Source organism: Thunnus thynnus, chromosome 10 (genome assembly GCF_963924715.1).
Source record: "Thunnus thynnus chromosome 10, fThuThy2.1, whole genome shotgun sequence".
NCBI lineage: Eukaryota > Metazoa > Chordata > Actinopteri > Scombriformes > Scombridae > Thunnus > Thunnus thynnus.
In genome coordinates this window covers 19399242-19427139 of record NC_089526.1, presented here as the reverse complement: position 1 = coordinate 19427139, position 27898 = coordinate 19399242, and the positions used below count along the sequence as shown (strand labels likewise).

General features: G+C 40.8%; 3 protein-coding genes across 6 annotated transcripts; 2 read left to right on the top strand and 1 right to left on the bottom strand.

Moving 5' to 3' along the window:
- The first annotated feature begins 305 nt into the window (after positions 1-305).
- On the top strand, positions 306-5936 carry LOC137191637 (uncharacterized). Its single transcript, XM_067601920.1, has 2 exons — positions 306-5243; positions 5357-5936. Exon 1 carries the CDS (start codon positions 3905-3907, stop codon positions 5015-5017), a length of 1113 nt encoding a protein of 370 aa, XP_067458021.1. The 5' UTR covers positions 306-3904; the 3' UTR covers positions 5018-5243; positions 5357-5936.
- Positions 5937-7638: 1702 nt separating this feature from the next.
- smg9 (SMG9 nonsense mediated mRNA decay factor) lies at positions 7639-27261 on the top strand. 4 transcript variants are annotated; one of them, XM_067601886.1, is made up of 17 exons: positions 7639-8049; positions 8902-9092; positions 12389-12500; positions 12699-12794; positions 20406-20573; positions 20660-20734; positions 21731-21965; positions 22101-22198; positions 22289-22401; positions 23277-23388; positions 23592-23687; positions 23865-23950; positions 24690-24796; positions 24888-24995; positions 25206-25331; positions 25415-25559; positions 26644-27261. In XM_067601886.1, exons 4-17 carry the CDS (start codon positions 12702-12704, stop codon positions 26720-26722), a joined length of 1641 nt encoding a protein of 546 aa, XP_067457987.1. In that variant the 5' UTR covers positions 7639-8049; positions 8902-9092; positions 12389-12500; positions 12699-12701; the 3' UTR covers positions 26723-27261. The 4 variants fall into 4 exon arrangements, with proteins under 4 accessions (XP_067457987.1, XP_067457989.1, XP_067457988.1 ...); XM_067601888.1 differs by lacking the exon at positions 12699-12794; XM_067601887.1 differs by lacking the exons at positions 7639-8049; positions 8902-9092; positions 12389-12500 and having other exon boundaries at positions 12694-12794.
- Positions 15923-19375, bottom strand: si:dkey-79d12.4 (zinc finger protein 70). The gene is made up of 2 exons (XM_067601893.1): positions 19265-19375; positions 15923-18272 (listed from the first exon to the last, which is right to left on the bottom strand). The coding sequence occupies exon 2, from the start codon at positions 18239-18241 to the stop codon at positions 16187-16189; it is 2055 nt and encodes a 684-aa protein (XP_067457994.1). The 5' UTR covers positions 18242-18272; positions 19265-19375; the 3' UTR covers positions 15923-16186.
- Positions 27262-27898: the final 637 nt, after the last annotated feature.

Sequence of the window (27898 nt, the reverse complement as noted above, 5' to 3'; positions counted from 1 at the left end):
TGGGGCAAATGAGTGATCAGAGCATCTTTACAAAAGTGTCAAAGAACAGTATAGACTTATCGCTTTCATTGGATCGCATTTAATCTGAGTAAACAGTCTTGTGCACATAACCACTGATCTCAATCAGAGGCCACTGCAAGACCTTATGGCACAACCCATACCCTGCCATGGCTGTAAAAAACAAGCTCTATCACCACAGCACCTCTGGATAGGTTGAGCTCCATTCTCCCTGATGATCAGAAAAACAAGCTTATTTCCCAGGCATATGCAGCCGGGTGGGAAAACGTGACTGTAAAGTGAGAGTCCTCACTTTTTTATGTACGTCAGGAGGCTATTGCTTGGTCTCTAGAAGACACACCCAGTAGCACTAAAGTAGTAATGAGTAGGAGCATATCATGTGATAATGGGGCTAATGGAGGCAAATGTACAGGTAGTGCACAAGATGAGATTCTTAAAGTGGCTTCTGAGCAAGGCAAGGCTATTGGGGAGTTAGTCAATGTGGTGAGGGAGGCAGTTGCTTTCAGTGAAAACTCATACAAAGGTGGAAAAGCTAGACCAAAGTTTCAGTTTGCAGAGGATGGAAGGCCTATCTGTTTTAAATGCAAGGGAGTAGGACACATTGCCAGGGAGTGCAGACCACGCCAACCAGAGGGTCAGTCCACTGCCTGTGAGGCACCTTCTCAGGGAAACTAGCTTCCTCGGTTGCTGAGAGCCGAGCAATCCGAGGTGAGACTAAAGGCTCCCAGACCCTTACTCGTGAGAGATTTTTTGAACGAGCAGTAGGTACGTGTCCAGAAGTTGACGTTGAGGTGGGCAGAGTTCTGGCCAAGGCCCTGTTAGATACTGGGAGCCAGGTTAGCACCATCTCTGAGGCATTTTTCCAACAACACTTACTAGGTGAGAATGAGGACATAACCTCTACAGCTAAATGGCTTAAGCTAACTGCAGCTAACTCATTGCCAATCCCTTACATAGGTTACATTGAGCTGGATGTGCAGGCTATGGGGTTAACTGTACCTGAGTGTGGGTTTCTGGTAGTCAGGGATCCTGTCACATAACAGGCAGGGTCAGGGGACCAAGAGCTTGTTTCTGATGAATCTAAGGCAGAAGAGAAAAACACAGAGCAGCAGAACAAAGAGAAAGATCTCAGACCTGAAAAACCTCCCTCAGTGCTCATTGGAATGAATATAGTTAAGAGATGCAGGGAGTTGGCTATTGCCAGTTTTGACTCAACCTTTGGAGAAGAGTTAAACTCTGCTTGGAGAGAAGCTTTTCAGAGTGCACATGCGAAGTGTTGGAAAAGTCATCGACAGCCAGGATAGCAGTTAGAGGTACCATGCATGTGCCAGCAGCTTCAGTTGCCACAGTGTATGCGAAAGGGCTCAAGAGACTCTCTGCTGATCAGACTTTGATGCTATTAGAGCCTACCAACACACCCCTACCTAATGGCCTTGTTCTGGTTCCTACCCTGGTAGAGTCTAACAAGCATTTTTTCACAGTCCAAGTAGTGAATTTCTCACAGGAAGATCTGTGGTTGCCGCCCGAAGCCAGACTTGGTGTACTTCAATCGCATCTCTGCTGACCATGAGAAAGTGTCCGTGGACAGGAAAGAGGCTGGGGTATCTGACTGTGAACTGCAGTTCATGTTGGAGAGCCTAAATATCGGTGGCTTCCCAGACGAACAGGCTAAGTTAGCTGTGCTTCTGGCTCAGTATGCAGATGTTTTCGCCTTTAAGGATGAGGATCTAGGCTATACTGATAAGGTCCAACATGAGATACACCTAGTCGATGATATCCCAGTCACCCAGCCCTATTGACGTGTACCTCCAACGCAGTACAAAGAGGTTAGAGAGCACATAACCCAACTTCTCAAAAAAGGTGTCATCAAAGAGAGCACTAGTGCCAATGCATCACCCATTGTACTTGTGAGGAAGGCCGATAACAGCTTGAGACTCTGTGTAGATTACAGACGACTAATCTCCAAGACCAGATGTGACGCATTTCCTTTGCCACGCATTGACAAGTGTTTAGATGCCCTGCATGGCGCCAGGTTTTTCTCAACCATTGACCTTGCCAGTGGCTATCATCAGGTGGCAGTACACAACAGGGACAGACACAAGTCAGCCCTCACGATTGCTTTTGGGTTGTTTGAGTACACTAGACTCCCTTTTGGTGTTTTCAATGGGCCAGCGACTTTCCAAAGACTCATACAGGCAACAATGAGTGATTTAGTGTTTCAGATCATGCTGGTGTATTTGGATGACATTCTAGTCTATTCACCCACTTTTGACAACCACCTGACGTGGCTTCAGACTGTGTTACAGAGACTCAGGGAGATGGGGTTAAGGGTAAAGGTGGAAAAATGTCACTCCCTCCAGTCTAGCGTGCACTTTCTTGGTCATCAGATCTCGGCAGAGGGCATAGGTATGGAGCCAGACAAGGTAGCTGCAGTGGAACAGTGGCCAGTCCCCACCACAGTTAAAGACTTGAGGTCATTTCTAGGATTCTGCAGCTATTACAGGAGGTTTCTGCAGGGATTTTCCCAGCTGGCAGGTCTCTTACATGATGTAGTCCATGTATGCATCAAAGAAAACAGCCCTGCCAGGTCCAAAAACCTGTTGTCCAGTCTATGGACACAAGCATGTACGGAGTCCTTTGATCAACTTAAAGAGAGACTTACCAGCGCCCCTTTACTTGTTTATGCTGATTTCTCCCTTCCATTTATTGTAGAGACCGACGCCAGCTCTTTAGGGCTAGGTGCAATCCTCTATCAAGTGCATGGGGGAAAAAAACGTGTAATAGCATACGCCAGTAGGAGGTTAAGAAGTGCAGAAAAATATGACAGAAACTACAGCAGTATGAAACTAGAGCTCCTTGCTCTCAAATGGGCTGTGTCAGAAAAATTTAGAGGGTACCTGTTGGGGTCTGAGTTCACTGTAGTAACCGATAACAACCCTCTGTGTCGCCTAAATTCAGCAAGGCTAGGAGCTATTGAACAGCGCTGGGTAGCCCAGCTAGCTTCATTTGACTTTGAAGTCCAGTACTGCCCTGGTCGATGTAACACAGCAGCGGACACACTCTCTAGGCAGCCATTAGCAGGGGAGCCCCAGCCAAATGGTAATGAGGAGTTTGATGGGTGTATATCCATCTGCAATATGGTCAGGAAAGGAACAGCTTTAGAGCCAGACCTAGTCAGTGCAGGTGTCAAGTGTTGTCAGGTTACGCAGGCTCGTATCACAGCAGTTGAGCAGGATACTGTGGTCGCTGACTCCCAAGGTAACACACCAACTCTGCCAGGTTATTCTAAAGATGAGTTGCGACAGTTTCAGAACACTGACCCTATACTTAAGTCCTTTTGACACTTTTGGGAAAAAGCCCTCCTATCAGCAGAGGAAAAGTTTGGCAAAAACCGTTATCTCTCTGCTCAGACAGTGGCCCAGTGTTAGGGAGGTTGATGGGTTGCTATATCGTGTCATAGATGATGGACACATTGGTGAGTGCCAGCAGCTCATTTTGTCAGCATGTTTAAAAGAGACTGTGCTTGAAAGTGTCCATAACAATATGGTGCATCAGGGAATAGAACGCACACATAACCTATTGAGACAGAGGTGTTTCTGGGTTGGGATGCATGAGGATGTGGAGCAGTGGTTTAAACAGTGCCAGAGATGTGTGCTCACCAAGTTGCCGCTGCCCAAAATACGTGCCCCTATGAAACCCTTTCTCGCCACCCGGCCTCTTGAAGTTGTTGCAGTAGACTTTAGTGTGTTGGAGCCCGCCTCTGATGGCCGAGAAAATGTGTTGGTGGTTACAGATGTTTTCACCAAGTTCTCACAGGCATTCCTGACTCTTGACCAGAAAGCTGATACCACTGCCAAGGTCCTCCTCCTGGAGTGGTTTATGAAGTATGGGGTGCCTGAGAGGTTACATTCAGATCAGGGCAGAAACTTTGAGAGCGAGGTCATTCAGGAGCTTTGCAAATTATATGGGGTTAGGAAAACACGCACATCATCACCCTCAGGGTAACGCACAATGTGAGCGTTTCAACAGGACGTTACATGACCTCTTGCGTACACTGCCGCCAGAAAAGAAACGCCAGTGGCCTGAGTTTTTTCCAGAGCTAGTCTATGCATACAATGTAACTCCCCATGCCACGACAGGTCACTCACCATACTACCTCATGTTTGGGGTACACCCACATCTCCCTGTGGACGCTTTGCTGGGTCAGGAACAAGGGCTGGATAAGAAACATGATTGGCTAGTGTTTCATCAGGAGCGTTTAAAGGAGGCACATAACAGCGCAAGACTGTATGCTGAGCAAAAAGCTGCAGAAAGACTTGAACGTGAGAAGGGCAAGGTGCACTGTCCCCCTGTAGAAGTAGGTCAGCTAGTTTACCTATGTCACTGGCCCCAGGGTAGAAACAAAATTCAAGATGCCTGGAGTCCTACTATTTACAGGGTTCCTGAGGTTCAGGGCAGCACACATACAGTAGAACCAGTGGAGAGTGGCCCGACTAAAAGGATTCACAGAGCCAACCTCAGGCCATGTGTTGGTCCAGTTCCTACACCCAGGAAACGCAAAGGCAGCATCCCAACTGCTATAGAGACCCCTTCTTCCAAAGTTGCAGAAGACCACCCAGATCCAGACCCTGAGTATGTAGTCCTGGAAGAAACCACATACCTGAGTCTAGACCAGAGACAGGAGAGAGACAGAGTTGAAGTTCCTGATCAGAACAGTGGGTTCTCAGAGCCTGTGGACATTAATGAGCCCGTTGTGGCTGCACCGTCTATCACTGAGCATGTGTTGGAACCAGAGCCTGTGACTCGCAGTAGATCCGCTGCACCCACTCCAGCACCTCGTCGGAGCCAGATAGCAAATGCTGGGGTGCATTCAAACCCACATCACATCCCTGTGTCAGCCTGTAATGCTATTACATTAAGTCCACTGTCTCAGCTGTTGACCAGTATGGGTGCTATGTTCTTTAGAGAAGCAGTTAATGAAGTTAAGTGTGTGAATTAAGTCACCGAGGACGTTGCCTTTATAGCAGGGGAGAATGTAGCCAGGTGGGAAAATGTGACTGTAGCTATTAATACCACCAGATGGCACTGTCTAAATTTGGAAAATCCCTGTGAGGGAAAAGGATGTTGGGAAACGGTTTAGAGAGGGAACCGGAAGAGAAAAGCCATCTTCTTTACCGTGATGTGAGCATGCAAAGTTTTCCGGTTATTATGGACTGTTTCTGAAGGTAATTATCATGTAAGATGTGACTGTTGATACGAAATATCAAATGATACACATTTAAGAGTTATGGATACCTACAAATTGTAAGATGTTTCTGTATTTGTTGGATGTTGACAGACATGCAGACAGTGTATAGAGCGTAGTCGTGTGGGGAACCCAAGGTAATTGTGTCCCGCCATCTCTTTTGTTTGTGCTCCTGGACAGATGCACAAGTCAGCATGTATTTTAGTTTACACATTCATTGTAGAATTTCAACAACTGTGAATGTATGACTATAATTGTGAATTTGTGGGCTCTGTGTGTTATAGGGATGAGCCACTATAGTTATTTTTGCACTCTTTTGTACTAGCCTACATATTTATAGTTATTTTTGCACTCTTTTGTACTAGCCTACTTGTTTCTGCAGTATTTGGCAGTGGGTGATTTAACATCAGCAGTTCATGGTTATTGATACTACGACTGTACAGAATACAGTGAAGAGCCTAGGTGTCTCACCTTAAGCGACTAGATAGGTTTAAGTGTTACAGTGGATAGAGGAGAGTCCTCTGCTGGTACTGATTTTGTTTATATAAACGGACTGCAATTACAGCAGAAAACCTTCTGCTTGTTTTATATTAAAGCTTTTATTTTATTATTATTTTTTTTTATCTTAGCTGAACACCAAATTTTCCTGTTCAGAATAAAGACCCCAAAGAGATATTTCTGTGTCCTGTGCCGGTTTTATTTTCACCAGGCTACACATATGATAGTGCAAGTGTCATGAGAGGAGCCATAGGTGGTGTGCAGAAGAAGGTGCAACATGTGTATGTGAATGCAAACTGCAACATGTGTATGTGAATGCAAACTTAACCTCTTCATGCAGCAGGTGACATCTCACATATCAAGAGTTAGTCAGATCTTCTCTGACTTGGCTGGATTCTCTGGCTTTTTTTCAAGATCTCCCAAGTGAACCAGCATGCTTGGTAGAGTGCTGGCACACAGACTCCCAAGAGCAAGCACAGTAAGATAGAACTTCTACAGCCATCTGGTCCTTTGCTTGCTGTTTTACACACTACTCTTGCAATTTTACCAAAACACCTGGTCCTGCTCTTGCAGTTTTACCCAAACACCTGATGAGTGATTCATAGTCATACGAGTTTCTGGCTCATGATTTACTGCATTTCACATGAGTCATTACTTCAAAAAACACAACACATTAACTACAGGGATGAGATAGAAGCTAAATGTGTGGTGTTGGTCTTTAACAATGTTTTTAATTGTAGTAGTGCTGTATTATGCAGAAAAGCGGGCAACATGCCTTAAAGGTGCAATTTGTAGAATTTAGTTCAGAATGGACTTGGCAGAAATGGAATATAATATTCATATGTATGTTTTAATTAGTGTATAATCGCCTGAAAATAAGGATTGTTGTGTCGTTGTTCCCTTAGAATGAGCCCTTTATATCTACACAGGCCGCCATGTTGCACCACCATGTTTCTACAATAGCCCACACTGGACAAACCAAACACTGGCTCTAGAGAGGGCCTTTCGTGTTTTTCACGGCCACTGTAGGTTCTCCTACATGCTTGGAAGAGGAGGGTGAGGTGTATTCAGTGGGTTGCAGTCTGCAACCTCACCGCTAGATGCCACTAAATCCTACACACTGGTCCTTTAAAGTAGGCCATATAAAATATAATAGTCTAGTTTTATAGTGGTGCCATATGAATTTAAATTGTCCCTATCAAATAAACGCATAGACTGATAAATACTTTAAATTTATTGTTATTATTATATATTGTAATGTTGACTTATATCTGTCTTAAGGCATGCCATGGCTGACACAGACTCACTAAATATTAATATTTTCCTGCAACTAACCTGTTTAATCTATTCTAATAGCATCAACATGGCAAACAATTCACCAGTATACACAGAATGCATCTCGACTGTAATTGTAGACAGTATAGTTCTTATGATACATACATGAGTAGATATAGGAAGGAAAATAGGAGACTCTTTATTCGCTTGAATAATACTGTATACAATAAATAAATAAATATACAATAAATATGTGTAACTGTCATCTGACATCCCAGGATGTGAACAACAATTTACTTTCGAGGCAAACAAAAAGGAGCAGAACTGAGAGGAAGAAAAACATGAAAGGAATATAGATGTCGTGTATCGCTCTCTATTCCTTTATACGTAAAATATAAAGTATGTCGAGGTTACACGAATTGTCTCTAAAGTGCGGAACCACTGATATCAACCCGGTGTTTCATAACGACTTCAATTACCAGACCGAACGAAATGCGCTTGATATGTAACAAATACAATTTCACGCGGGTGGAGTTTCTTACGGCGCGTCGAAATTCGCCAAACGTTCCGACGCCGCACAGCAGCGGTTAACGCCGAGTTACGAAACAAGCAAACCAACGAAAAACAGAACCTAAGGAGATGTACGTTCCTTTATTTATACGCTGGAGGCTGAATTTAAATACCGTTACCCCAAGCAGTTAAAATATCTTTAAACGTCGACAAGAGCCATGGTTACAAAGTTGCTCGCTGAGGGCAAATTTCTCGTTTCGGAGATATTTCAGTGCAAGTAACACTATCTGGTGCTCGTCTCTGCTAACGTTAACTAGCTAGCTGACTGATGATATCTGTTGTGCTGCTGTGGTGTGCCGTTATTATCGGCGACATGTCAGAGTCCGGCCACAGTCAGCCCGGGATGTACGGGCAGTTACGCAGGAGGAGGTGATGATGGACCTCCGGGACAAAACCTCTCTGGAACCAGTCGGGACTGAGAATACCAACCGAGAGAATGAAGGGTAACACAAAAACCTACTCTAGTCCGCGTTGTTGTGACTGCTGGTGTAACTTTTGTACTTTAAGTCACTTTCATTTGTGTGTTGAGGATGGGAGCGAACATCCACCAGGCCCACTCATACAGAAGCTGAAAATGTCAGATTAAGGCGTACCCATTATTATCAACATCACCTTTATTAGTGACACCTGTGTCATGGCAAAATGGCAGGTTGATTAACTCCTGGTCATAATATGATGGGGTTTTTCGTGCTGGAGAAGTACCAAACATTTTCACTTTATTAGACATAACGAAAGAAAGGAAAGTGGGGTAGAGAGAGGGAATAAGAACCAACATATGACAGACTTGAATCCGTCATTAAGAGCCACCCGAACGCTTCTTTTGCTTGATCTAATTAGCTGAGCTATCAGACATGGAGAGGAGAAGACAGGAATTAACAAATAAGAATCAGCTCCATCAATGATAAATCTCGTAATAAATTATCTTGTTTTCTTGAGAAATTGGCCTTTTGTTTTAGATTCGTGATCTCGAGATAAAGGCATTAAAGAAATTATGGCAAGCACTGTCGTTGTCGGCTTCCGTAGTTTTCGCCCACTTATTGTTGTTAATTTTTGTGATCAAACTTTTTTACTTATTATGTTTATTTTCATCAGATCTTGTTTTGTTAAACACTTTTGGCTGCATCTTTGCATGAAAGGTGCCGTACAAATAAACCTATTATTATTATTTACATAATTATTTCCAGAATTTAGTGCTGCATTCACAATATTTAAAAATGAATCACAGTTGCAGAAAGTACAGGCCGTATCTGTTGAGTGATCTGTTGGCTTGTGCTGTTGAATGAATCTGTTTTAAGGCCAGGCCATCACAGAATGCATCCATCAGTGGACCTCCAGTCCTTAAGAAGCTCATCGTGCTGATGAAAGCCCGGGACGATGGAGTGAAGCCTGAGACCCCTCCAGAGGTGACCAACCCAACCCATATACCAGATCCAAAACAGAGGAATGGCCGCTTCTGCATCGAGCAGCACTTTGGACCGTGAGCAAGGTGAATTAGTTATTTATTTTATTAATTAACAATTAAATATACGTTTGCTCTTCATTTGAGAAATATATTCAAGTGGAAAACAGAATAGTGACAGTACAGTGTTAATAAATGCTGATGAACATAAGGTGTTCTCATCATGACAAACCAACAAAATGTGTTCTTGATGCAAGTTTAATGTACAAGGAGGTAAATAAGACTAAATCTAGAAGGACTGAAATTTACGTTCTGTAAAAATCTGCCAGTAAACATTACTGAGGATAGTCCCTTTACTAGAAATTGGTCTAAAACTACAGTATATTGGAACCAGTGTTGATTTGTCAATTGTTACAGCAGTGGCAGCACCAGCAACACAAATAATCCCCAAAAACTTGTTAAATGGGGCTAGAAGTAAACTGTCCTGATTTGTCATTTTGTTCATTTTGTATTGATAATTCTAAATTGAAATAGAAGCAGTGTTGCACAAGCAACTCATGTTCACATATTTCAAAATTAAAATAGCTCAAACAGGTAACACAAATCAATAGTAAATAAGTATTTTCTTTCCATATAATTTTAAGCTGCACATAAAAAGTGATGGTACACTTTATAAACACATGGAGGCGATATAGTAAACCTTTCTGCTTCTGTAGACGCTAGTGCAGATTCTAAGACATAAGATTGTTTTGGCATTGTAGGCATACAATGAAATTATGTTTGGCAACTCTTAGAGACCAGCAGCAATAGAAAACAAGATAAAAACAAGATAATAAAGTGCACAACAAATTAGTCAAAAAGAAAACAGAGACGTGAGCATAGAAGTAGTGTCCTTTATCTGTATATAATACATAAAAGGCACATGCATGGCAGGTAAATCGTGACAGTGCAGTATAACAGGGCTTTGCACAATGAATAAGGTACTTGTTATTACAACATTGATACAATGTAGTATGAATATACAGTACTGTGCTAAAGTTTTAGCAATAGTTTTACCATCTGTTGCAGGACTCCTTGCTCTTCTTGTCACTGCAAATAGATCTTTATGACTCTGGCTGTATGTTTGGGGTCGATGTCATGCAGCAGAATAAATTCCGAAGTGATCTGACGCCTCTCTGATGGAATTTCATGATGGATAAGAATTTAAACATCTAAAGTGCCTAAAACTTTTGCACAGTACAGTATATTACAGATGTAATATATATTGTATGTAATAAAGTGTTGGAGTGCATTAGCAGCAATTGGTGGGTGGGGTGGGGGAGGCTAACTTGGTAATAGTCCTCAGTCCTCAACAGCTATGGGAGGATGGGGGGTAATGGAGGCTATAGCTGTGGGGAAGAAGCTGTTCTTTTGTCTGTTAGTTTGGGCTTTGATGGCTCTGTATCTCTTGGCAAGGGGACAAACAGACTGTGACCTTGGTGGGTTGGGTGCTTACTGATGTTGCTAGCCTTCTTGTGTAGACGGCTAGCATACACTGTGTCCAGGTTTGGGAGCACAGTTCCCACAGTCTGAATTTTCTGTGCCATTTTTACCACCAGGACCAAGTCCTTCTGGTTCTCGGCAGTGCAGCTGGCATACCACACTGTGGCACAGAGGGAAGTTGTTTGAGTTTTTGTAGGAGGAAAAGTAAAGAAAAATAAGTCCCACTTTAGTGGTGTTGTCAGCAAACTTCACAATGGTGTTAGAGGAGTGGATGGAGGTGCAGTCATGGGTGAAGTGTTTGAAGAGGGCTGGACTAAGCACACAGCTCTGCGGTGCACCTGTGGTCAGGATGAGGGTTGAGGATGTGTGGTTGCCCATTCTGACATTTTGTGGTCTGTTATTTAAGAAGTCCATTATCCATAAGCAGAAAGAAGTGGGTAATCCCAGGTTGTTGAGTTTGTCTACCAGTTTATGGGGAGATTATAGTATTGAAAGTAAAGCTAAAGCCAACAAATAACATCCTGACGTATGTGTTTGTCACCATTTCTGATGACGGCGGCAGCTGATCACAGCTGGATTAGCTGTCAGTTGGCTTTAACAGCTGTAGCGACTTTTAATGGGGATTGTGTCTGCACACGTGTACTGTGCTAATACTAATAAAGTTGCACTGTTATCACTGTCAGAGCAGCTGTTTTCTCTGTAGCTTGTTAGTGTTTAACAAACACCTGCACATGAATAAAAACCAACATTCTTTATTTATACTGTGTACTGTGTCCTGCTCAGAGGCACATGAACCATTTCTACTGGCAGAATGAGTTTATATTGTTAGTTATTTGCATCTCTATTTATTGATATTCTGATTGTGAATTCATTGTTTAATAACCCAGAATATGATTAGGGTGCCTTTTGAACACTGGAAATTATTTATTAGGCTAAACGTTTCAGGAAAAATTTAAATGATGTAACTCATATTAAACCCGACGCTCAGGAGTTTTCAGCCTCACATGTGACTGAATGAAAATGAAGATAAATGATGCAAAATAAAAATGTGGTTAAAAAGTGTTTCTTGCTGACAGACAGACTCTCCTTTACTTTAATTTTATCCATAATAAAAGTTAATGGGGGAAATAACAGATCATGAAAAGAAAAATCTTTCTAATAGATGAAAAGAGTTGTTTATGGTTCTTTTGTAAATGAGACTGACAACAGATGTTTAATTAAGATGGTGAATCAGGATACACATAAAATATAAAACACAAGCTCTTCGGTCTACACGTATGGTAGCTGACAAAGGCAAACATGCTGCAACTTTAGAAAACATCTTCATCAATTTGACAACACATGCGCAGCATTTAGAAACCACATTGCAAATACCACAAAACAAGTGTTTCCCCAGGAGACTTAAGAGCTCATGGCTCCTCAGAGATCCCTCCTCGATCCTCAGAGCAAAAATAAGAACTTTGAGACGGCCTTCAAAATAGTGGACCAGAACAACTAATGATTGAAGCAAGGATCGAGGAAATATCAATTAAGTAACTCGAGATATACCTCCCTGTCCGGTCCTATTGCTTTGGTGATGTCTACTTTCATCAGAGTGGATCGCACCTGGTGGCACATGCTCCTCCTTGGGCGGAGTCATTTAAGCTCTCACTGCTGATTTCTCTGAAATTGAAATTCTCTTCTAGTCTTACATTATGTTGTATTTAATAGTGCACACAACTTTTCAACCAGTCTAATGTGTGAGACTGTAAAGAAAATTTGCATTGTCAAGTTTTAGGTTCTCAAAACATCCATGACTTTCGGTGCCAGAGAGGTTAGGTGGAAGAATAAGTGATGAAGGACATGCTGTGTCCCTTGTTTTAATTTAGTATGTATTTGTGTTCATGTTTTTGTTTGCACAGGGGATATGTATTCAGAGCCCAGACTCAAGAAATTAAGGAAAGAGGAGGAAACCGGAGCACAGGGATCGATTTCTTCATCACACAGGAGAGAGTCATCTTCTTGGACACACAGGTAAGAGTCAAGTATTACGGATACAGTGACAGTTTCTCCCTCTTGTGCTGTACTTTGTTCAGTTTGATGTGAGAATGTAGGCATGTCTAAATTGTAATGTTACCTTGGACTATAAATCAGGTTTCTAGAAAGCTTCTAAATCGGTCTGGTTGGGGATTGATGAGCTCTGCAGCTGTGTGTCAATGTTTGTTTCTCCAGCCAATGCTCAGCCCGTCTATTCTCGACCATCTCATCAACGATGATCAGAAGTTACCTCCAGAGTACAATCTCCCTTACACATATGTTGAGATGCAGGTCAGTATCCAGTCTATAGGTATGGTGGCTGACGAGGGCAAATGTTCTGCAACTTAAGAAAACATCTTCATCAATTTGACAACACATGCGCAGCACTTAGAAAACACACTGCAAATACCACAACACATTACAGAAACAACAACAAAAGTGTTTCCAAAGGACACTTAAGAGTGACAAACACATCAATAACTCATAAGCAAAATGTTGTTAAAACACAAATGATGCCTCTTTCCTACTGTAGTAAGGGAGAAAATGAGCTACAACCTTATTTTCACCAAAACGAGCTGTCCTCCAAGCTGGACAAATAACAATGGTCTCTATGTACAGCTGGCTGAGAGACGATGATGCAGGGATTGTCTAAAAAGTGCAACACTAAAAAGAGATACTTCAAACAATATTCAATAACCCCTACCCCTTTTTTCCCCCAAGTGTTGTAGTATAACCAACAAGAGACCATTGATGTGTGAAGTCATTTTGGGGACACTGCAATGTATAAGAGTGAAGTTATTGAATATTGTTTGAAGTATCTCTTTTTGTTGTCACAGTTTTTAGATGGTCCCTGCATCTTCGTCTCACAGTCAGCTGTACATAGAGACCAGTGTTATTTGTCCAGCTCGGAGGACAGCTCGTTTTCAAATCAAATCAAATCAAATTTATTTATAAAGCACATTTAAAAACAACAGTTGACCAAAGTGCTGTACAATCTTGATAACAAAGGCCATGAAAACACAATTAAGACACAATTGGTGAAAATAAGGTTGTAGCTTGTTGCCTACCTTACTACAGTAGGAAAGAGGCCTCATTTGTGTTTTAACAACATTTCACTTATGAGTTATTGATGTGTTCATCACTCTAAAGTGTCCTCTGGAAACACTTTTGTTGTTGTTTCTGTAATGTGTTGTGTTGTATTTGCAGCGCATTTTGTTAATGTGTTGTGTTGTAGTAATGGCAGTGCATATTCTAAATACTGCGCATGTGTTGTCAAATTGACGATCTTTTCTTAATTTGCTTGTTTTTTGTCTATTTGCGTGTGTTTCTTAAGTTGCAGCGCATTTGCCCTTGTCGGCCACCGCATACAGGGGTTACAGAATGATAACACCAGTTGTTTATATGCATACCATTCGTAACATCTAGGGATCAATATTTACCTTTTATCCTCTGTTTCATTATTTAACAATGGTTTAATGGTGAGTCCCATGTAACCACATTAGATTTTTTCTCTATCATCTGTCAAAAGTCTCTTCAGATTGCTGCCTTCTTGTTTACAGTGTGCCATGTGGTCATTATGGTTCAAGACTGGTTCACTGACTTAAACCTCTACAGGTAGATACTTGTTTATCTTCTGTGGATCAGTGTTAAACTTACTGACAAGGTTCACTGCACAAAAGGAGAAGCTTGGCTCTGAGGATAATTTGAAAGTCAACTCCTCCCGCAAGAATGCTGAGCATTTCATCTTGTTTCGTGAGAGGATATTTGTTTTCTGCTTTTTCATAAGTTCAGTAACGTTCTTCTTTCAGTTGGTCTTGTAGACAACAAACGCGGGCAAAGCCGGACCTGTTGAAAATGACTGGCAATGTTCTCATGTAACATGTGCTGGTACTCATTCATCTTGTCTAGTGTACCATTATTGAATCAGGATACTCACATGCACAGCTGAACAATTATAATGGATGATCTGAACAACTCTAGCCTGATGGTAAAGACATTATGTTAGTGTATGCTAATATTTGCTTATAGCTTTGTAGTCAAAAGTTAGTTTCCAATGTTTAACTTGTCTTTCACTCTGCTAAAAAATATGCTGAAAACTCTGTAGTTGAAAGGAATTAATAGTTAAGGAATCTTCCAGAAAGTTCAATAAAACTAATTTTCCAATGCAGACACTGTTGGGTAATTTATGTGGACATAAATTTGTTATAAAGAATGATATTTGGCTATGCAGTGATATGGCCTTTTTGATGGTTATATTGCACAAGTATGATCAGCACTCTTAACAAGCTTGGATGACTGGCATAACCCACTAAAGATCTCATCTTCAGGCCCGGTGCTGAGTGCACTGCACAATGACTCATAGCCGTAAAATTATACAGATAGAATGACTTCATTTAACTGTGGAGTAATCACAGTGCATTTTGACAGATCTGATGTGCTTTCAGTACTTCTGTTTGTGACTGTGCACAAAAAAACAGAATTAATCTCGTACAAGATGTGTGGAGAGACTTATTATCCACACTGTCAAAGGTTCCAGGACTTGCTCTTTTAACTGCTAATTATAAGCTTTCATTGATGGACTCCATCACTGCCTTATTCCTGTGGAATAAGATATAAGTTTTGTTAATTTCAAATGGTAATTTTATTTTAAATTTAATGCAATATTGTACAGTGTCTAATGAGTTATAAAACCTCTTGTAAATCATCTTTTTCATTAGCAGAAGGTTTAATGGTTACCAGCTGATTATTTTTTTTGCAAACAGGCTTAATGAATTTGTCTGTAAAACAACAATTCCTCATCATTCTGCTTTCTCATAACCCACCAAGTGAATCATGAATGAAATGTGTTCTCACTCTCAAACATGAAAAAAACAAACAACTAAATTTCAATTCAGGTGTTGTGGGAAGAAACACTTATTTCCACAGGATTTTAACTGATGTCATAGATTGATTGATCATTGATTGATCTACATCTTAGGTTGTAGACAGAAATACATCTAACACCTACACCTGTTCTGAGAACAGTGAAACTTTGGTGTAAGTTGCCTTTTAGGCTCAGCTGTTCTTTTAGCAACCCAACAGCTCCATCTAGTGGAAATGCATTCAGTAAACGTCATAATATTTAGAACTGTTAACATTAAAATCATAAACATTATAAAACAATCACAGAAATGTCATTTGCTACTTTTCAACCTGAATACCAAGACCCCGACAGTCTCACATAGGGGCCTAACATTTGAATCATCTGTGCTTAAATAATATCTGAAAAAACAGAAAACAAGAGGACTCAGAAATCCTCAAATGTCACCAAACCTCATTGTTAAGAAAGCACTTTGTGAGAAATATTGCAAAACTGGACTAATTCTCTCTCTGGAGAATAAACTGGAGTTTCGATGTTTTAACTTAATACAATACGGGAAAAAAGTTCCTTGTGGGTTTATTTGTATTCTGTTATGTTGTCAAAAGAAGAACAAAAGAGGAGTTTCTAACCCTGTTTACTGTGTATCATTTGCACAAAAACCATGTTAACAACTATCCAGGACATGCTTATAATTAAAAGCCATTAAGACTGAATGTGCATATAATTTTGCTTTGATTTTGTCACTGGTGAACACAATACATCTTACAAAGAAATGCGACAATCAGTGTGTTTAAAAAAAAAAAAAAAAAAAAATCCCCTTTGATTAAACTCTTTGTTTGTGGGCCTTGGAACGCCAGCCCGTGCTCATCAAAGCCACCTTCTTCCATTGTTTGGTTTTTGTCTTGTTTTTAAGTTGATGCCATATGTAAGCAGAGGGTCTAAAAAACAGTTGTCCACAGTCACATGTAAAGGGCATTTTGCATTTTCTCTTTACTCTCCGTTTCCAAGTATGTCCTGAAGAACTGGATTTCTTCTGCGATTTGCCCTTCATGTGCTCAGCTAAGAGTTTTGCTCCTGTGAAACTCTCCCCACAGTTGACACAAATGTAGCTCATGGCCTCAGCATGCTGAACACAATGTCGCAGGAGGTGTAGCCGGTGCTTAAAGGCTCGGCCGCACTGGCACCGGTGTGAGCGGCGGCCTCTGTGGAGGTAGCGGTGGCTGATGATGAAGGAGGGCTGCCGTAAGACCGCACCACACTGCCTGCAGGGGTAAGGGGCCTTGGAACGCCAGCCTGTGCTCATACGTTTCATCAAAGCCACCTCTTGGCTGTCATTCTCAAACATGGCCATAATAGTAGGAATTGGTGGGGAGACAGGGTGAGAGACTGGGGTGGCTGGAGTTGTGTCAGTGGCACTAGGAGGGAAAAACAATGGTGCAGAAAGACGTGAAGGCTGGTTGGTTGGATGACCTGATCGAACAGGTCCAGCAGCAGAAGTCATGCATGTCGGGGCAGGGGGTCTGCCTTTGTGGAAAGAGGATGTTGAAAGACAGGAAGGGCTGGACTTCACAACAGTGGACAGGGTCCCAGCATAGTTTTGGCCAACAGAGAGCTTTCCATTAACGACCTGTTTGACTGCACTGGGACTTTGATATGTAGCACTGCTAGAGACCAGGACGTGCCCAGAACTACTGGTGGCTGACCGGGCAGCTGTGCCAGAGACACCTGGTGAAAGCTTTTTATTAGTCAATGCAGACGGATTGGTAATAATGGATAACTTGGTGCTGGACACTGACGTGTGAACTCTGGCGACATGGTTTAACAATGTTTTCTCCGAGGTAAAAAAAGATCTGCATATGTTACATACTTTTGGCATCGACTCAGTGCAAAAGAAGATGGTGGGTGAGTTGCCACCCTTGGGACACTGGTGTTGATTGTACGAGTGGTCGAGAGAGAAAACCTGGCCACAGATGTCACAGGAGTACAAAGGCATGTAGTGTTGGTTAAGTGACGTCTCCGTTGGGAAAAGCATCTTGCACAGTGAACACTGATATTTTACCCTTATACCACTACAGTGCAGCAAATGGACCTTAAGTGACCTGAATGGCCCTCTGCCACATGCAGAACAAACTGAACTATCAACATTATGGAGGGTTGCTGGTGTTTTTTTAGAGTGTGGACTGTTGGAAGAGTCACTGGAACAATCAGTCGCACATGAGTTCGAGTCACCATCTGATTCTGGATCATCTGAACACATGTCCGCAGGCTCAGAGCGCGTTTCATTCTCATCATCAGTGTAAGAGCTTGTTGAGTCATCCTCCTCCTCCCAACCGGTTTCATGGGGACTTTCAATATCTTTATCATCTTCACCCACTATATATTCCACGCTGTTTTCAGATGTGGCAGGCCTCATCTCAAATCTGTCTCGACGCATCAATTCTGACTCTGAGTCACGTAGCACTGAGTCTGCGCTTTGCTGTGCAGTCACCTTATTAGCAAGGCTGTCACTGTTCTGACTCTGACATATGACCGCAGAAGTCAGAGAGGGGGCTTCTTGAAATGGCGCTGAGCCCATGCAAAGCGTCTCTGCGTGCTTGTTCAACTCCCACACATTACTGAAAGACTGATGGCACTTTCTGCAGAGGGGTGGCGAATGTGCATTATCCAGGTGTGTGGAGAGTGACGTCAGACGTCGGAAAGTAACCTTGCAGATGTGGCAGGTAGCTTTGATATTGTGGCTTTTGTAGTGTGATATCAAGTTGGCTATGTTTCTGAATTTTTTGCCACATTCCCAACATTTTGCCTGCAGGTGTGCATTACCCATCTGCCTTTTTGTGAAAACACACCATTCATCGTCGCTGCTCGAGTCTTCAGACATAAGGAGCTGGTCCCGGCAATCTCTAGCTGGTCTGTGATTAAAAGCACAATGGAGAGCATCTCTTAAAATTTCTGTTTGTTAGAATATATTTATTACAGGTTTCATACAAGCATCACAGGAGATAGTTATTTCATTTTAATATAGTCAGCCAACCTACAGTAATTATGTATGTGGTTTACAGCTGAAACAATTACACTATATATTTTTAGTTGATCTCTAGAGAACTATTAAGAAAAACAATGATAAATGATAAAGAGTTTGAGTCTGTTACATGCCAAACATCATCTGCTCTGGTCCCAGCTTCTCAAATGTGAGGATTTTCTGTTTGTAGCCATGCTAACTGCATGGACAGCAATATCTAGTCCAGACTAAAATGTCTCAACGGCTATTATTTGGATTGCCATGAAATTCTGTACAGGCATTCATGATTCCCAAAGGATGAATACTAATGACTTTGGTGACCCTCTGACCTTTCTTCTAGCTCCACCAGCAGGTCAAAGTTTTCACTTGTCCTATAAAATATCAAAACATCGACTAGATGGACTGTCACAACATTTGGTACAGACATTCATGATCCCCAGAGGATGAATCCTTCTGTCTTTGTTGAACTACTGTATGGATTGCTATGAAACTCGGTACACACATTCATGTTCCCCTTAGGAGGAATTGTAGTAACGGTGATCCTGACTTTTCAGGTCAAAGTTATAATTCGTCCAGTACTTTGGATTATGACTAAGTATCTGCAAATCTAGCTTGAGCTGCACTTTCACAGGGAGCTTTCACAGTTTTTTAGTCATATAATTATAATCATTGTTTTTACTGTAAATTAATTATCTGTGAAATTTGGACTAAACAAGTCATTTGAAGGAGTTACTGGAAAATTGTGAGAAAGCCAAAACCATTAATTGATTAATTGAAGAAGTTAACTCTACAGGCCACCATGTGTTTTTGTGTAAGAAGTCAGTTGTAGTTGAGCCAGTACATTAACGTTAGACTTTAACCCACAGAGAGCAGTTTACTTACCTCTGTCCACAACAGGACCTGGACCAAAAACTGCTGCCAGCTGCACAGAACAACGGTGAAGTAATGTGTAGAAGATGACAGCTGGTCCAGGTTACTATACTGTATGTTAAGGTTAACTTACTTCAAAAAATAGAAATAGCAAACGTTAACTTGTATCTTATGATGTGGGTTTTGGGCGAAATAAGCATCTTCTTCAAGATTTGTGTCTGAAGCGCACTAAATTGCACAGGTGTCGCAACTACTGAAATAATTAAACACATTAGCAAAAGAAACCCCGTGATGTTGTTGATGGCGTCCGCACACCGACCTCCTCCGTATCCTGTTTAAACCGGAAAGGGGTACGGCTACATCTCCCAGAATGCATCTCGACAGAAGAGTGTAATTGTAGGCAATAAGTTCAGAGTTATTATAATATATCCATGAGTAGAATGATTTTTACACGGTCGTTCTTGAATTATTAACATCAAAGGAAATAGGAGACTCTTATTTCGCTTGAACAATACTGCATACAGTAAATATGTGTAACTATGTCTTTAAGAAACCTGACATCCCAGGATGTGATTAAGAACAATTTACTTTCGAGGCAAACAACAAGCAGCACAACTAAGCAAGAAAATCATGAATGGAATATAGATGTCGTGTATCGCTCCCTATTCCTTTATACGGTACAACATAAAGTATGTCGAGGTTACACGAAGTGTCTCTAAAGTGGCGGAACCACTAATATCAACCCGATGTTTCATGACGACTTCATTTACCAGACCGAACGAAATGTGTTTGAAATGTATCAAACACTATTTCACGCGGGTGGGGCTTCTGTCGGCGCGTCGAAATTCGCCAATCGTTCCAACGCCGCACAGCAACGGTTAACGCCGAGTTCAGAAACAAGCACACCAGCGGGGAAACAGAAGCTACTGTGATGTACGTTCATTTTTTAAGCGCTAGAGGCTGGATTTAAATGTTTTTACCTCTAGCAGTTAAGATATCTTTAAACATCAACGAGAGTCATGGTTACAGAGTTGCTAGCTGAGTGCACATTTCTCGTTTCGGAGATATTTCAGTGCAAGTTACACTATCTGTAGCTCGCCTCTGCTAACGTCAACTAGCTAGCTGACTGTTGACATCTGTTGTCCTGCTGTAGTGTGTCGTTATTGTCGGCGACATGTCAGAGTCCGGCCACAGTCAGCCCGGAATGTACGGGCAGGGACGCAGGAGGAGGCGACGACGGGGCGACAGGGATGCTGGACCACCGGGACAAAACCTGTCCGGACCCAGTCGGGACCGAGAATACCAACCAAGAGAACGAAGGGTAACATAAAAACCTAGTCTAGTCTGCGTTGTTGTGATTGCTGGTGTAACTTTTGCACTTAAAGTGCCTTTCATTTGTGTGTTGAGGATGGGAGCGAGGATCCACCAGGCCCACTCATACAGAAGACCCCCATCATTTTGGCGAAGCCACCCGGGGAAAGGGTACGTTAGCTTGTCTCAGATATGAAGCTCTATTTTGTAATTCTCTTTATTGAACACAAATAATAATTGAAAACATGTGGTCAAAGACTTAATGTCTACATCACAGGATATATGTTTTCATTTGCTTTCTTATTATGAGAATATGAAATACCATTGATATTCTTTGCTTGCAGGATAGTCAGATTGACTAAAAAGTAAGCAGTTGCATTAATATGATTGCAACGTGTGACATCGAACATCATATTTTAAGATATGAGAACAAAGTTTGGTAGAAATTTACATTAATTAATTTGGCAGTTGCTTCTGTTCAAGGCGATGTACTTTTACATTTACATCATTATTTCCAGAATTTAGGACCGCATTCACATTACTTAAAGATCCCCTCCAGACATGTTTTAATATGTATCTAAAATCCTCTGCTTTGAATAATAATTTTTGAATGATATGGTTTTTGCATAAAAAAAGTATAATTACCATGTTAAAACCTTTAAAATTACATCTACTCCTTCTCCCTCATTAAAAATTCCAGAATTTATAATTATGCTAATATGTTTAATGTCAGAAGTTTAACTGCTGGACACAAGATGTCTCCTACTTCACTGAAAAGTCAACTCTCAGTTTATGTGCACCGATGGTTTTAAGTTTACACATCACACATGTCTGAGTTGAATATTGGACCAGGATTGGCTTCCAAACTATTTATTATGTCACAAATCATGCTCGAAGGCCCACCCTTAAAATCAGATTTTCAATGAGCACAGAGAAACTTTCCACTTTCAGTAGATGGGATGAATGTGAAAACAACCTTCTAGTGCTAAACTCTGCACATGCATCATTCTGTACAGTTATTCTCAAACATTCAACTTATGTAACAAGAAGAAAAACACATTTTTTGAATGGATGGGGACTTTAAAAATGAATTACAGTTGCAGAAAATACAGTCTGTATCTGTTGAGTCATCTGTTGACTTGTGTTAATAAATGAATCTGTTTTAAGGCTAAGCCATCACAGAATGCACCCATCAGTGGAGCTCCAGTCCTTGAGAAGCCCATTATGCTGATGAAAGCCCGGGACGATGGAGCAAAGCCTGGGACCCCTCCGGAGTCGGCTGCTCAGCCCTCTGGTCCTGGGCCCTCCAAGATGGAGAGGGAAGGGCAGCGACCCACACAGCCTGTATACCAGATCCAAAACAGAGGAATGGCTGCTTCTGCGTCGAGCAGTGCTGTGGACCGTGAGTTATTATTGATGTCACACAGAGAACAATTGTTTTTTGTCCTGTAGATGTCAGTGAGAATTTAAGTCAAAAATATTGTTTGTATGCAGAGAAAATAAAAGCAAGTTTTGAATCTATTCTTATGACTTCCAGCCATGGTTGGCCAGTCTAAACTCCTCCCTCCAGAGAAGATGAAGCACAGTATTAAGCTTGTGGATGATCAGATGAATTGGTGTGACAGTGCCATGGAGGTAAGTTAATATTTTATGAACTTAGTTGATTAAGGAGCTGTTGTTTTTTAAGGATTTAAAAATGTTATGTTTTGTTGTGATATGTTGCAGTTCTTGAGGGACCAGACAGATATGTTGGTGGTGGGAGTCATTGGCCTGCAGGGAACTGGGAAATCCACTGTCATGTCACTGTTATCTGCCAACACCCCTGAAGAAGATCAAAGGTAAATTTGGTAGGAACAACAAAAAGAAGATGAAGCTTTGAGATTGACCAGCTAGGTGAATTAGTTATTTATTTTATTTATCAATAATTAAATATACTTTTGCTCTTTTTTTTTTTTTAAAGAGTTTGAGGAATAGATTCAAGTGGAAACAGAATAGTGACAGTTGATCTGTGAAGAAGTCCAGTTTTAATAGATGCTGAACAGGATGAGGTGCTCTCATAATTACAAACCAATATAATGTGTTCCCAATGCTAGTTTAGTGTACAGTTTTGTAAAAATCTGCCAGTTAAGGTTACTGAGGATAGTCCCCTTACTACACATTGGTCTAAAACTACAGTATATCGGGACCAGTGTTGATTTGTCAGTTGTTACAGCAGTGGCAGCACCAGCAAAATAAATAATCCTAATTCTGTTCATTTTGTATTGATAATTCTAAATTGAAACAGAAGCAGTGTTGCACAAGCAACTCATGTTCACACATTTAAAATTAAAATAGCACAAACAGGTAACACAAATCAATAGTAAATAATTATTTTCTTTCCATATAATTTTTAAACTGCACATAAAAAGTGATGGTACCCTTTATAAACACATGGAGGCGATATAGTAAACCTTTCTGCTTCTGTAGACACTAGTGCAGATTCTCATCTAGTCTCACAGAATGTTTGAAACCAGTCTAATGGGTGAGACTAATTAACTAGCATAATCATTGTTTTGGAAAATCAAGAAAATTTGCATTGCCAGGTTTTAGGTTCTCAAAGCATCCATGACTTTCAGTGCCAGAGAGGTTAGGTGGAAGAATAAGTGATGAAAGACATGCTGTATCCCTTGTTTTGATTCAGCATGTGTTTGTGTTCATGTTTTTGTTTGCACAGGGGATATGTATTCAGAGCCCAGACTCAAGAAATTAAGGAAAGAGGAGGAAACCAGAGCACAGGGATCGATTTCTTCATCACACAGGAGAGAGTCATCTTCTTGGACACACAGGTGAAAGTGAAGTATTACGGATACAGTGACAGTTTCTCTTTCGTGTACTGTACTTTGTTCAGTTTGATGTGAGAATGTAGGCAAGTCATGAACTGTCTAAAATGTTACCGCGGAATATAAATAAAGTTTCTAGAAAGCTTCTAAATCAGTCTGGTTGGGGATTGATGAGCTCTGAAGCTGTGTGTCAATGTTTGTTTCTCCAGCCAATGCTCAGCCCGTCTATTCTCGACCATCTCATCAACAACGATCGGAAGTTGCCTCCAGAGTACAACCTCCCTTACACATATGTTGAGATGCAGGTCAGTGTCTGGCCTACAGGGGTTACTGACTGATAACACTAGTTGTGTATATGAACACCATCAGTTATATCTAGGGATCAATATTTACCTTTAGTCCTCTGAGTCATTGTTTAACAAAGGTTTAATGGTCGATCTTGTATAACCGCATTGGAATCTTTCTCTATCATCTGTCAACAGTCTCTTCAGATTGCTGCCTTCCTGTTCACAGTGTGCCATGTGGTTATTGTGGTCCAAGACTGGTTCACTGACTTAAACCTCTACAGGTAGACACTTGTTTATCTTCTGTGGATCAGTGCTAAACTTACTGACAAGGTTCACTGCACAAAAGGAGAAGCCTGGCTCTGAGTCAACTCCTCCTGCAAGAATGCTGAGCATTTCATCTTGTTTCGTGAGAGGATATTTGTTTTCTGCTTTTTCATAAGTTCAGTAACGTTCTCCTTTCATTTGGTCTTGTAGACAACCAATGCAGGCAAAGCCGGATCTGTTGAAAATGACTGGCAATGTTCTCATGTAACATGTGCTGGCACTCACTGCTGATTGCTCTGTAATCTACATTTAGTTTTCAATGTTTAACATGTCTTTCACACTACTGAAAAATATGCTGAAAACTCTGTAGTTGAAAAGAATTATAGAAAGTTCAAGAAAACTCATTTTCCAATGCAGACACAGTTGGACATTTTATGTGGATGTAAATTCATGTATTTGTTATAAAGAATGATATTTGACTATTGAGTGATATGACCTTTTTGACTGTTTGATGTGTGTGAAAAAAACACCACAAGCACAAGTAGTGAAACATCAGGCTGAAGATAGTTTTATAATCACAGACTGGACATGTTTTACTTGTCTGCATCAAGTTGGATTAAAAAAATAGTTTAGAGTTAGTTAGTTTGATAATGATCATCTGGTCCATTTGCATCAATGACTCTGATCAGAGAGTTATTTTATGAGCTGTGCTAGTTACACCTCCTGTTTCTCACACTTTTTTTTGTTCTTGTGTAGATTTCTTCAGACTGCTGAGATGCTGAAACCTTCCACTCCATCTGCTAGCCATGACAGCACTGGTTCTTCAGGCAATGACGATGGAGCTGAGTACTATCCCCATATAGGTGATTGTTTAATACGGAAACACACACACACATACACGTCAATCAGGTTTAATGATATCAAAATGAAAGTGTTTATTCTTCCTTCATCCAGTGTTCCTGCAGAATAAGGCTAGACGGGATGATTTCTGCCCAAGGAATCTGAAGAATATGCATATGGCGGTGGACAAACTAATGGCCCACTCTCATCTCAAATACAAAGGTTAAAAAGTAGAAGAATCTTTTTTTCATAGATCAATGCATTCTGTTGATGCCATGGCTGTTTTTAAGGGACAACATGTTTCATGTTAAAAGCTGAGTTTAGATAATACCATGGCTATTATCTGTGTTTTGTTTAGACGTTTGATTACAAAATTGCTTCAGCATTCATGCCATCCCTGCAGTCTTCCCATAACATGTGGTGTGTTTTCAGGTACATTGTCCATGCTAGACTGCAATATCTTCCCCGGCCTGGGGCAGGACTATCTGGACACTGAAGTCAACATGTTCCTGCTTCCTGTGCAGGAGAATGACGGGGAGGATAATCTGACTAAAGCAGGTCATAGAGAATTTAACTTGATCACATACATTTTCCTCCTTCATGTAAGGTGAGAAGTGAATTAATCATTGTACACTGTTTAGGCCCGGGAACATACCCCCTGTTCTCTCTGCTCCCGGGGTACAGAGGACACCCTGCCTTCTCCACCATGGTTTCCAAGCTCCGCAGCCAAATACTGGCCATGCCCCGCTGTCAGCTGTCACACACCATCCTCACTGAGAAGAACTGGTAAACATCACATTCTATGCACACTTCCTATTTAGAAGAATATTCAATTCATTCTTATACCACTAATCACAAACAGGGTGCTTTACGGGACAAAAACAAATTAAAACAACCAAACCATGATGTCCTCCTCACTTTTTAAAATTACATTTTTGCCCCCCACACTTTGAGTTTCATGATGTTGATACTGCTTATCTGAGGCAATTAGTTAGACTGCGGGCAGCTCTGGTAGTACTCCCTAATACCTGTACACAGTTTTTGATGTGTAAAAACACATTATTTATTATAAAGGTTCAGGTCCCTGCCAATAATTGTAGGGTTTGTGCAATAATAATCCAGAGATAGCAATTTCATTTTTTTTGTTTTGTTACCATTATTATGGCATGATAACTAATTTTGTCATAATTGATTTGCTAGATTGATACAGATATACAGTAAATATATATATATTTATGTAATATATTTATACAGTATATAAATTCACACTTTTTGATTTTGTTGTTGCTGATGAACCTCTGACATTGTGTGTCCCCTGCTTCTGAAACCAAATTTACACCCTTGTATAACACGATTAAAAATTGGACAAAAATCAAAATTTAAGAACTGAAATAATTAAAAAAGTAAGTAAGAAGTTTTTTTAAAAATTTTTTATTTCATTCTTGTTAGTGAAGGTGCTACCCCGATCTTGGGGATGGCTTCCCAGAGTCTTTATAGCAAAGACATAGTCGGTCTGAGTTTTTAAGGTAGATGTGATCTGCATCTGCACTTAAGAATAACCACAGAATCTTCTTGCATATCATCCCTTTCTCACTCTTTCTACCCACATTTCCTGCCTGCCCCTCTACTTTACACTCATCAGTGTTAAAAGCAAAATGCCCGAAAACATTATCTTAAAATAACAAACTAACAAACAAGGACTATTAATTGGGACAAAACCAGACAAAAAAAAGACATTTGAAGATGTTGTCATCATTTTTCACAATTTTATGAGATTTTATAACGATTCATACGGTTAGCTGCAGCCCTAAATCACAGTGGTTTTATCGAGGTGAACAGAGTTTGTTTTGTGTTTGCTGTGTTATTACAGGTTTCACTATGCAGCTCGTATCTGGGATGGGGTTAAAAAATCCTCAGCACTCTCCGAATACAGCCGTCTCCTCTGCTAACACCAGGGTTGATCTGCTTTTGTATAGAAGTGCAACCTCGTACGTTCAAAAATCAAGCCTCATAATGAAAAAATGTGGCCCTGGAGATGGAGGCTATCATTTGTGCCCTGCTGGAGGGACAAGTGAAACTGGAAGCCCGGTCGGTGGTGAAAAGTAACATAGGATGAAACCACTTGCTGTAGACTTTGGTGGGAATTAAAAAACCTGCAGACTCCTGGAGCTCCATGTCGGAAAGGTGCCTATCCCTGCCCTCAGGAAATTTGATGTTCAACAGGCACAGCTGCACCCTGTACAGCAGTGGTGAGAACGAGAGAGAATAGTTGTCTGCACATGTCCAAGCAAGATGGGATGACATTTTTATTAATGCAAGCCGTTATTGACTATGTGATGTAACTACAGTTTTGTTGTACAGGTGGTACAGACATATTTTCTGTGATGATAAAAATACCATAATCAGTTATTTTTTATTTTCTTGAAAACATCTTTTAAAAGAGTAATTGTGACATACTCAGAAATAAAAGGAAACACCAGTGAAAAGATTTTGACTGTGGTTCTTCATCTGCAGGGTGCTTTTCATTGCACAGGCTTGTTTCAGTCTTTACTTAAAGGTCAAGTGCCCACTGGCATATTGTGAATCTTTCCCAAGTCATGATATTTACAGCAACATTATAACCAGGGCGTGATTCACAAATCACACCCTGGTTATAGTCACACATGGTGTCATCTCTACAGTCATACAAATGCTGACAGTGAAACTCATCACCACCCCACCAGCTATAATCATTGACAGCCAACAGGAAATGTTTCCACAGACAAATTTACATGTGGCATGCTTGTGGTTTTGCTATAAGAACAAAATGTTTTATTTGCTGCTTGATTTGAGAACACAGAAATGAAACCTAAGTTTTGGTGCTGATGTCAAACACTTACATAGCAACCAAGCAATCTTAACATGCTGAGTGTTAAGAGTTTTAAGATATTTGACATGTTAAGACATGTCAAATATGCCAACATTAAGATAGCATGCATAGGTCATAATAAAGATAAGAGTGGGGAATTCCTGTTGTATATATGTTTAGAATTCACCATCATCATCATTTTCTGTTGCTTAACAACAGAGGATTACTGCAACACCATGAGGTCATTCAATATTATATTACCAGAAGTTTTTGGAGA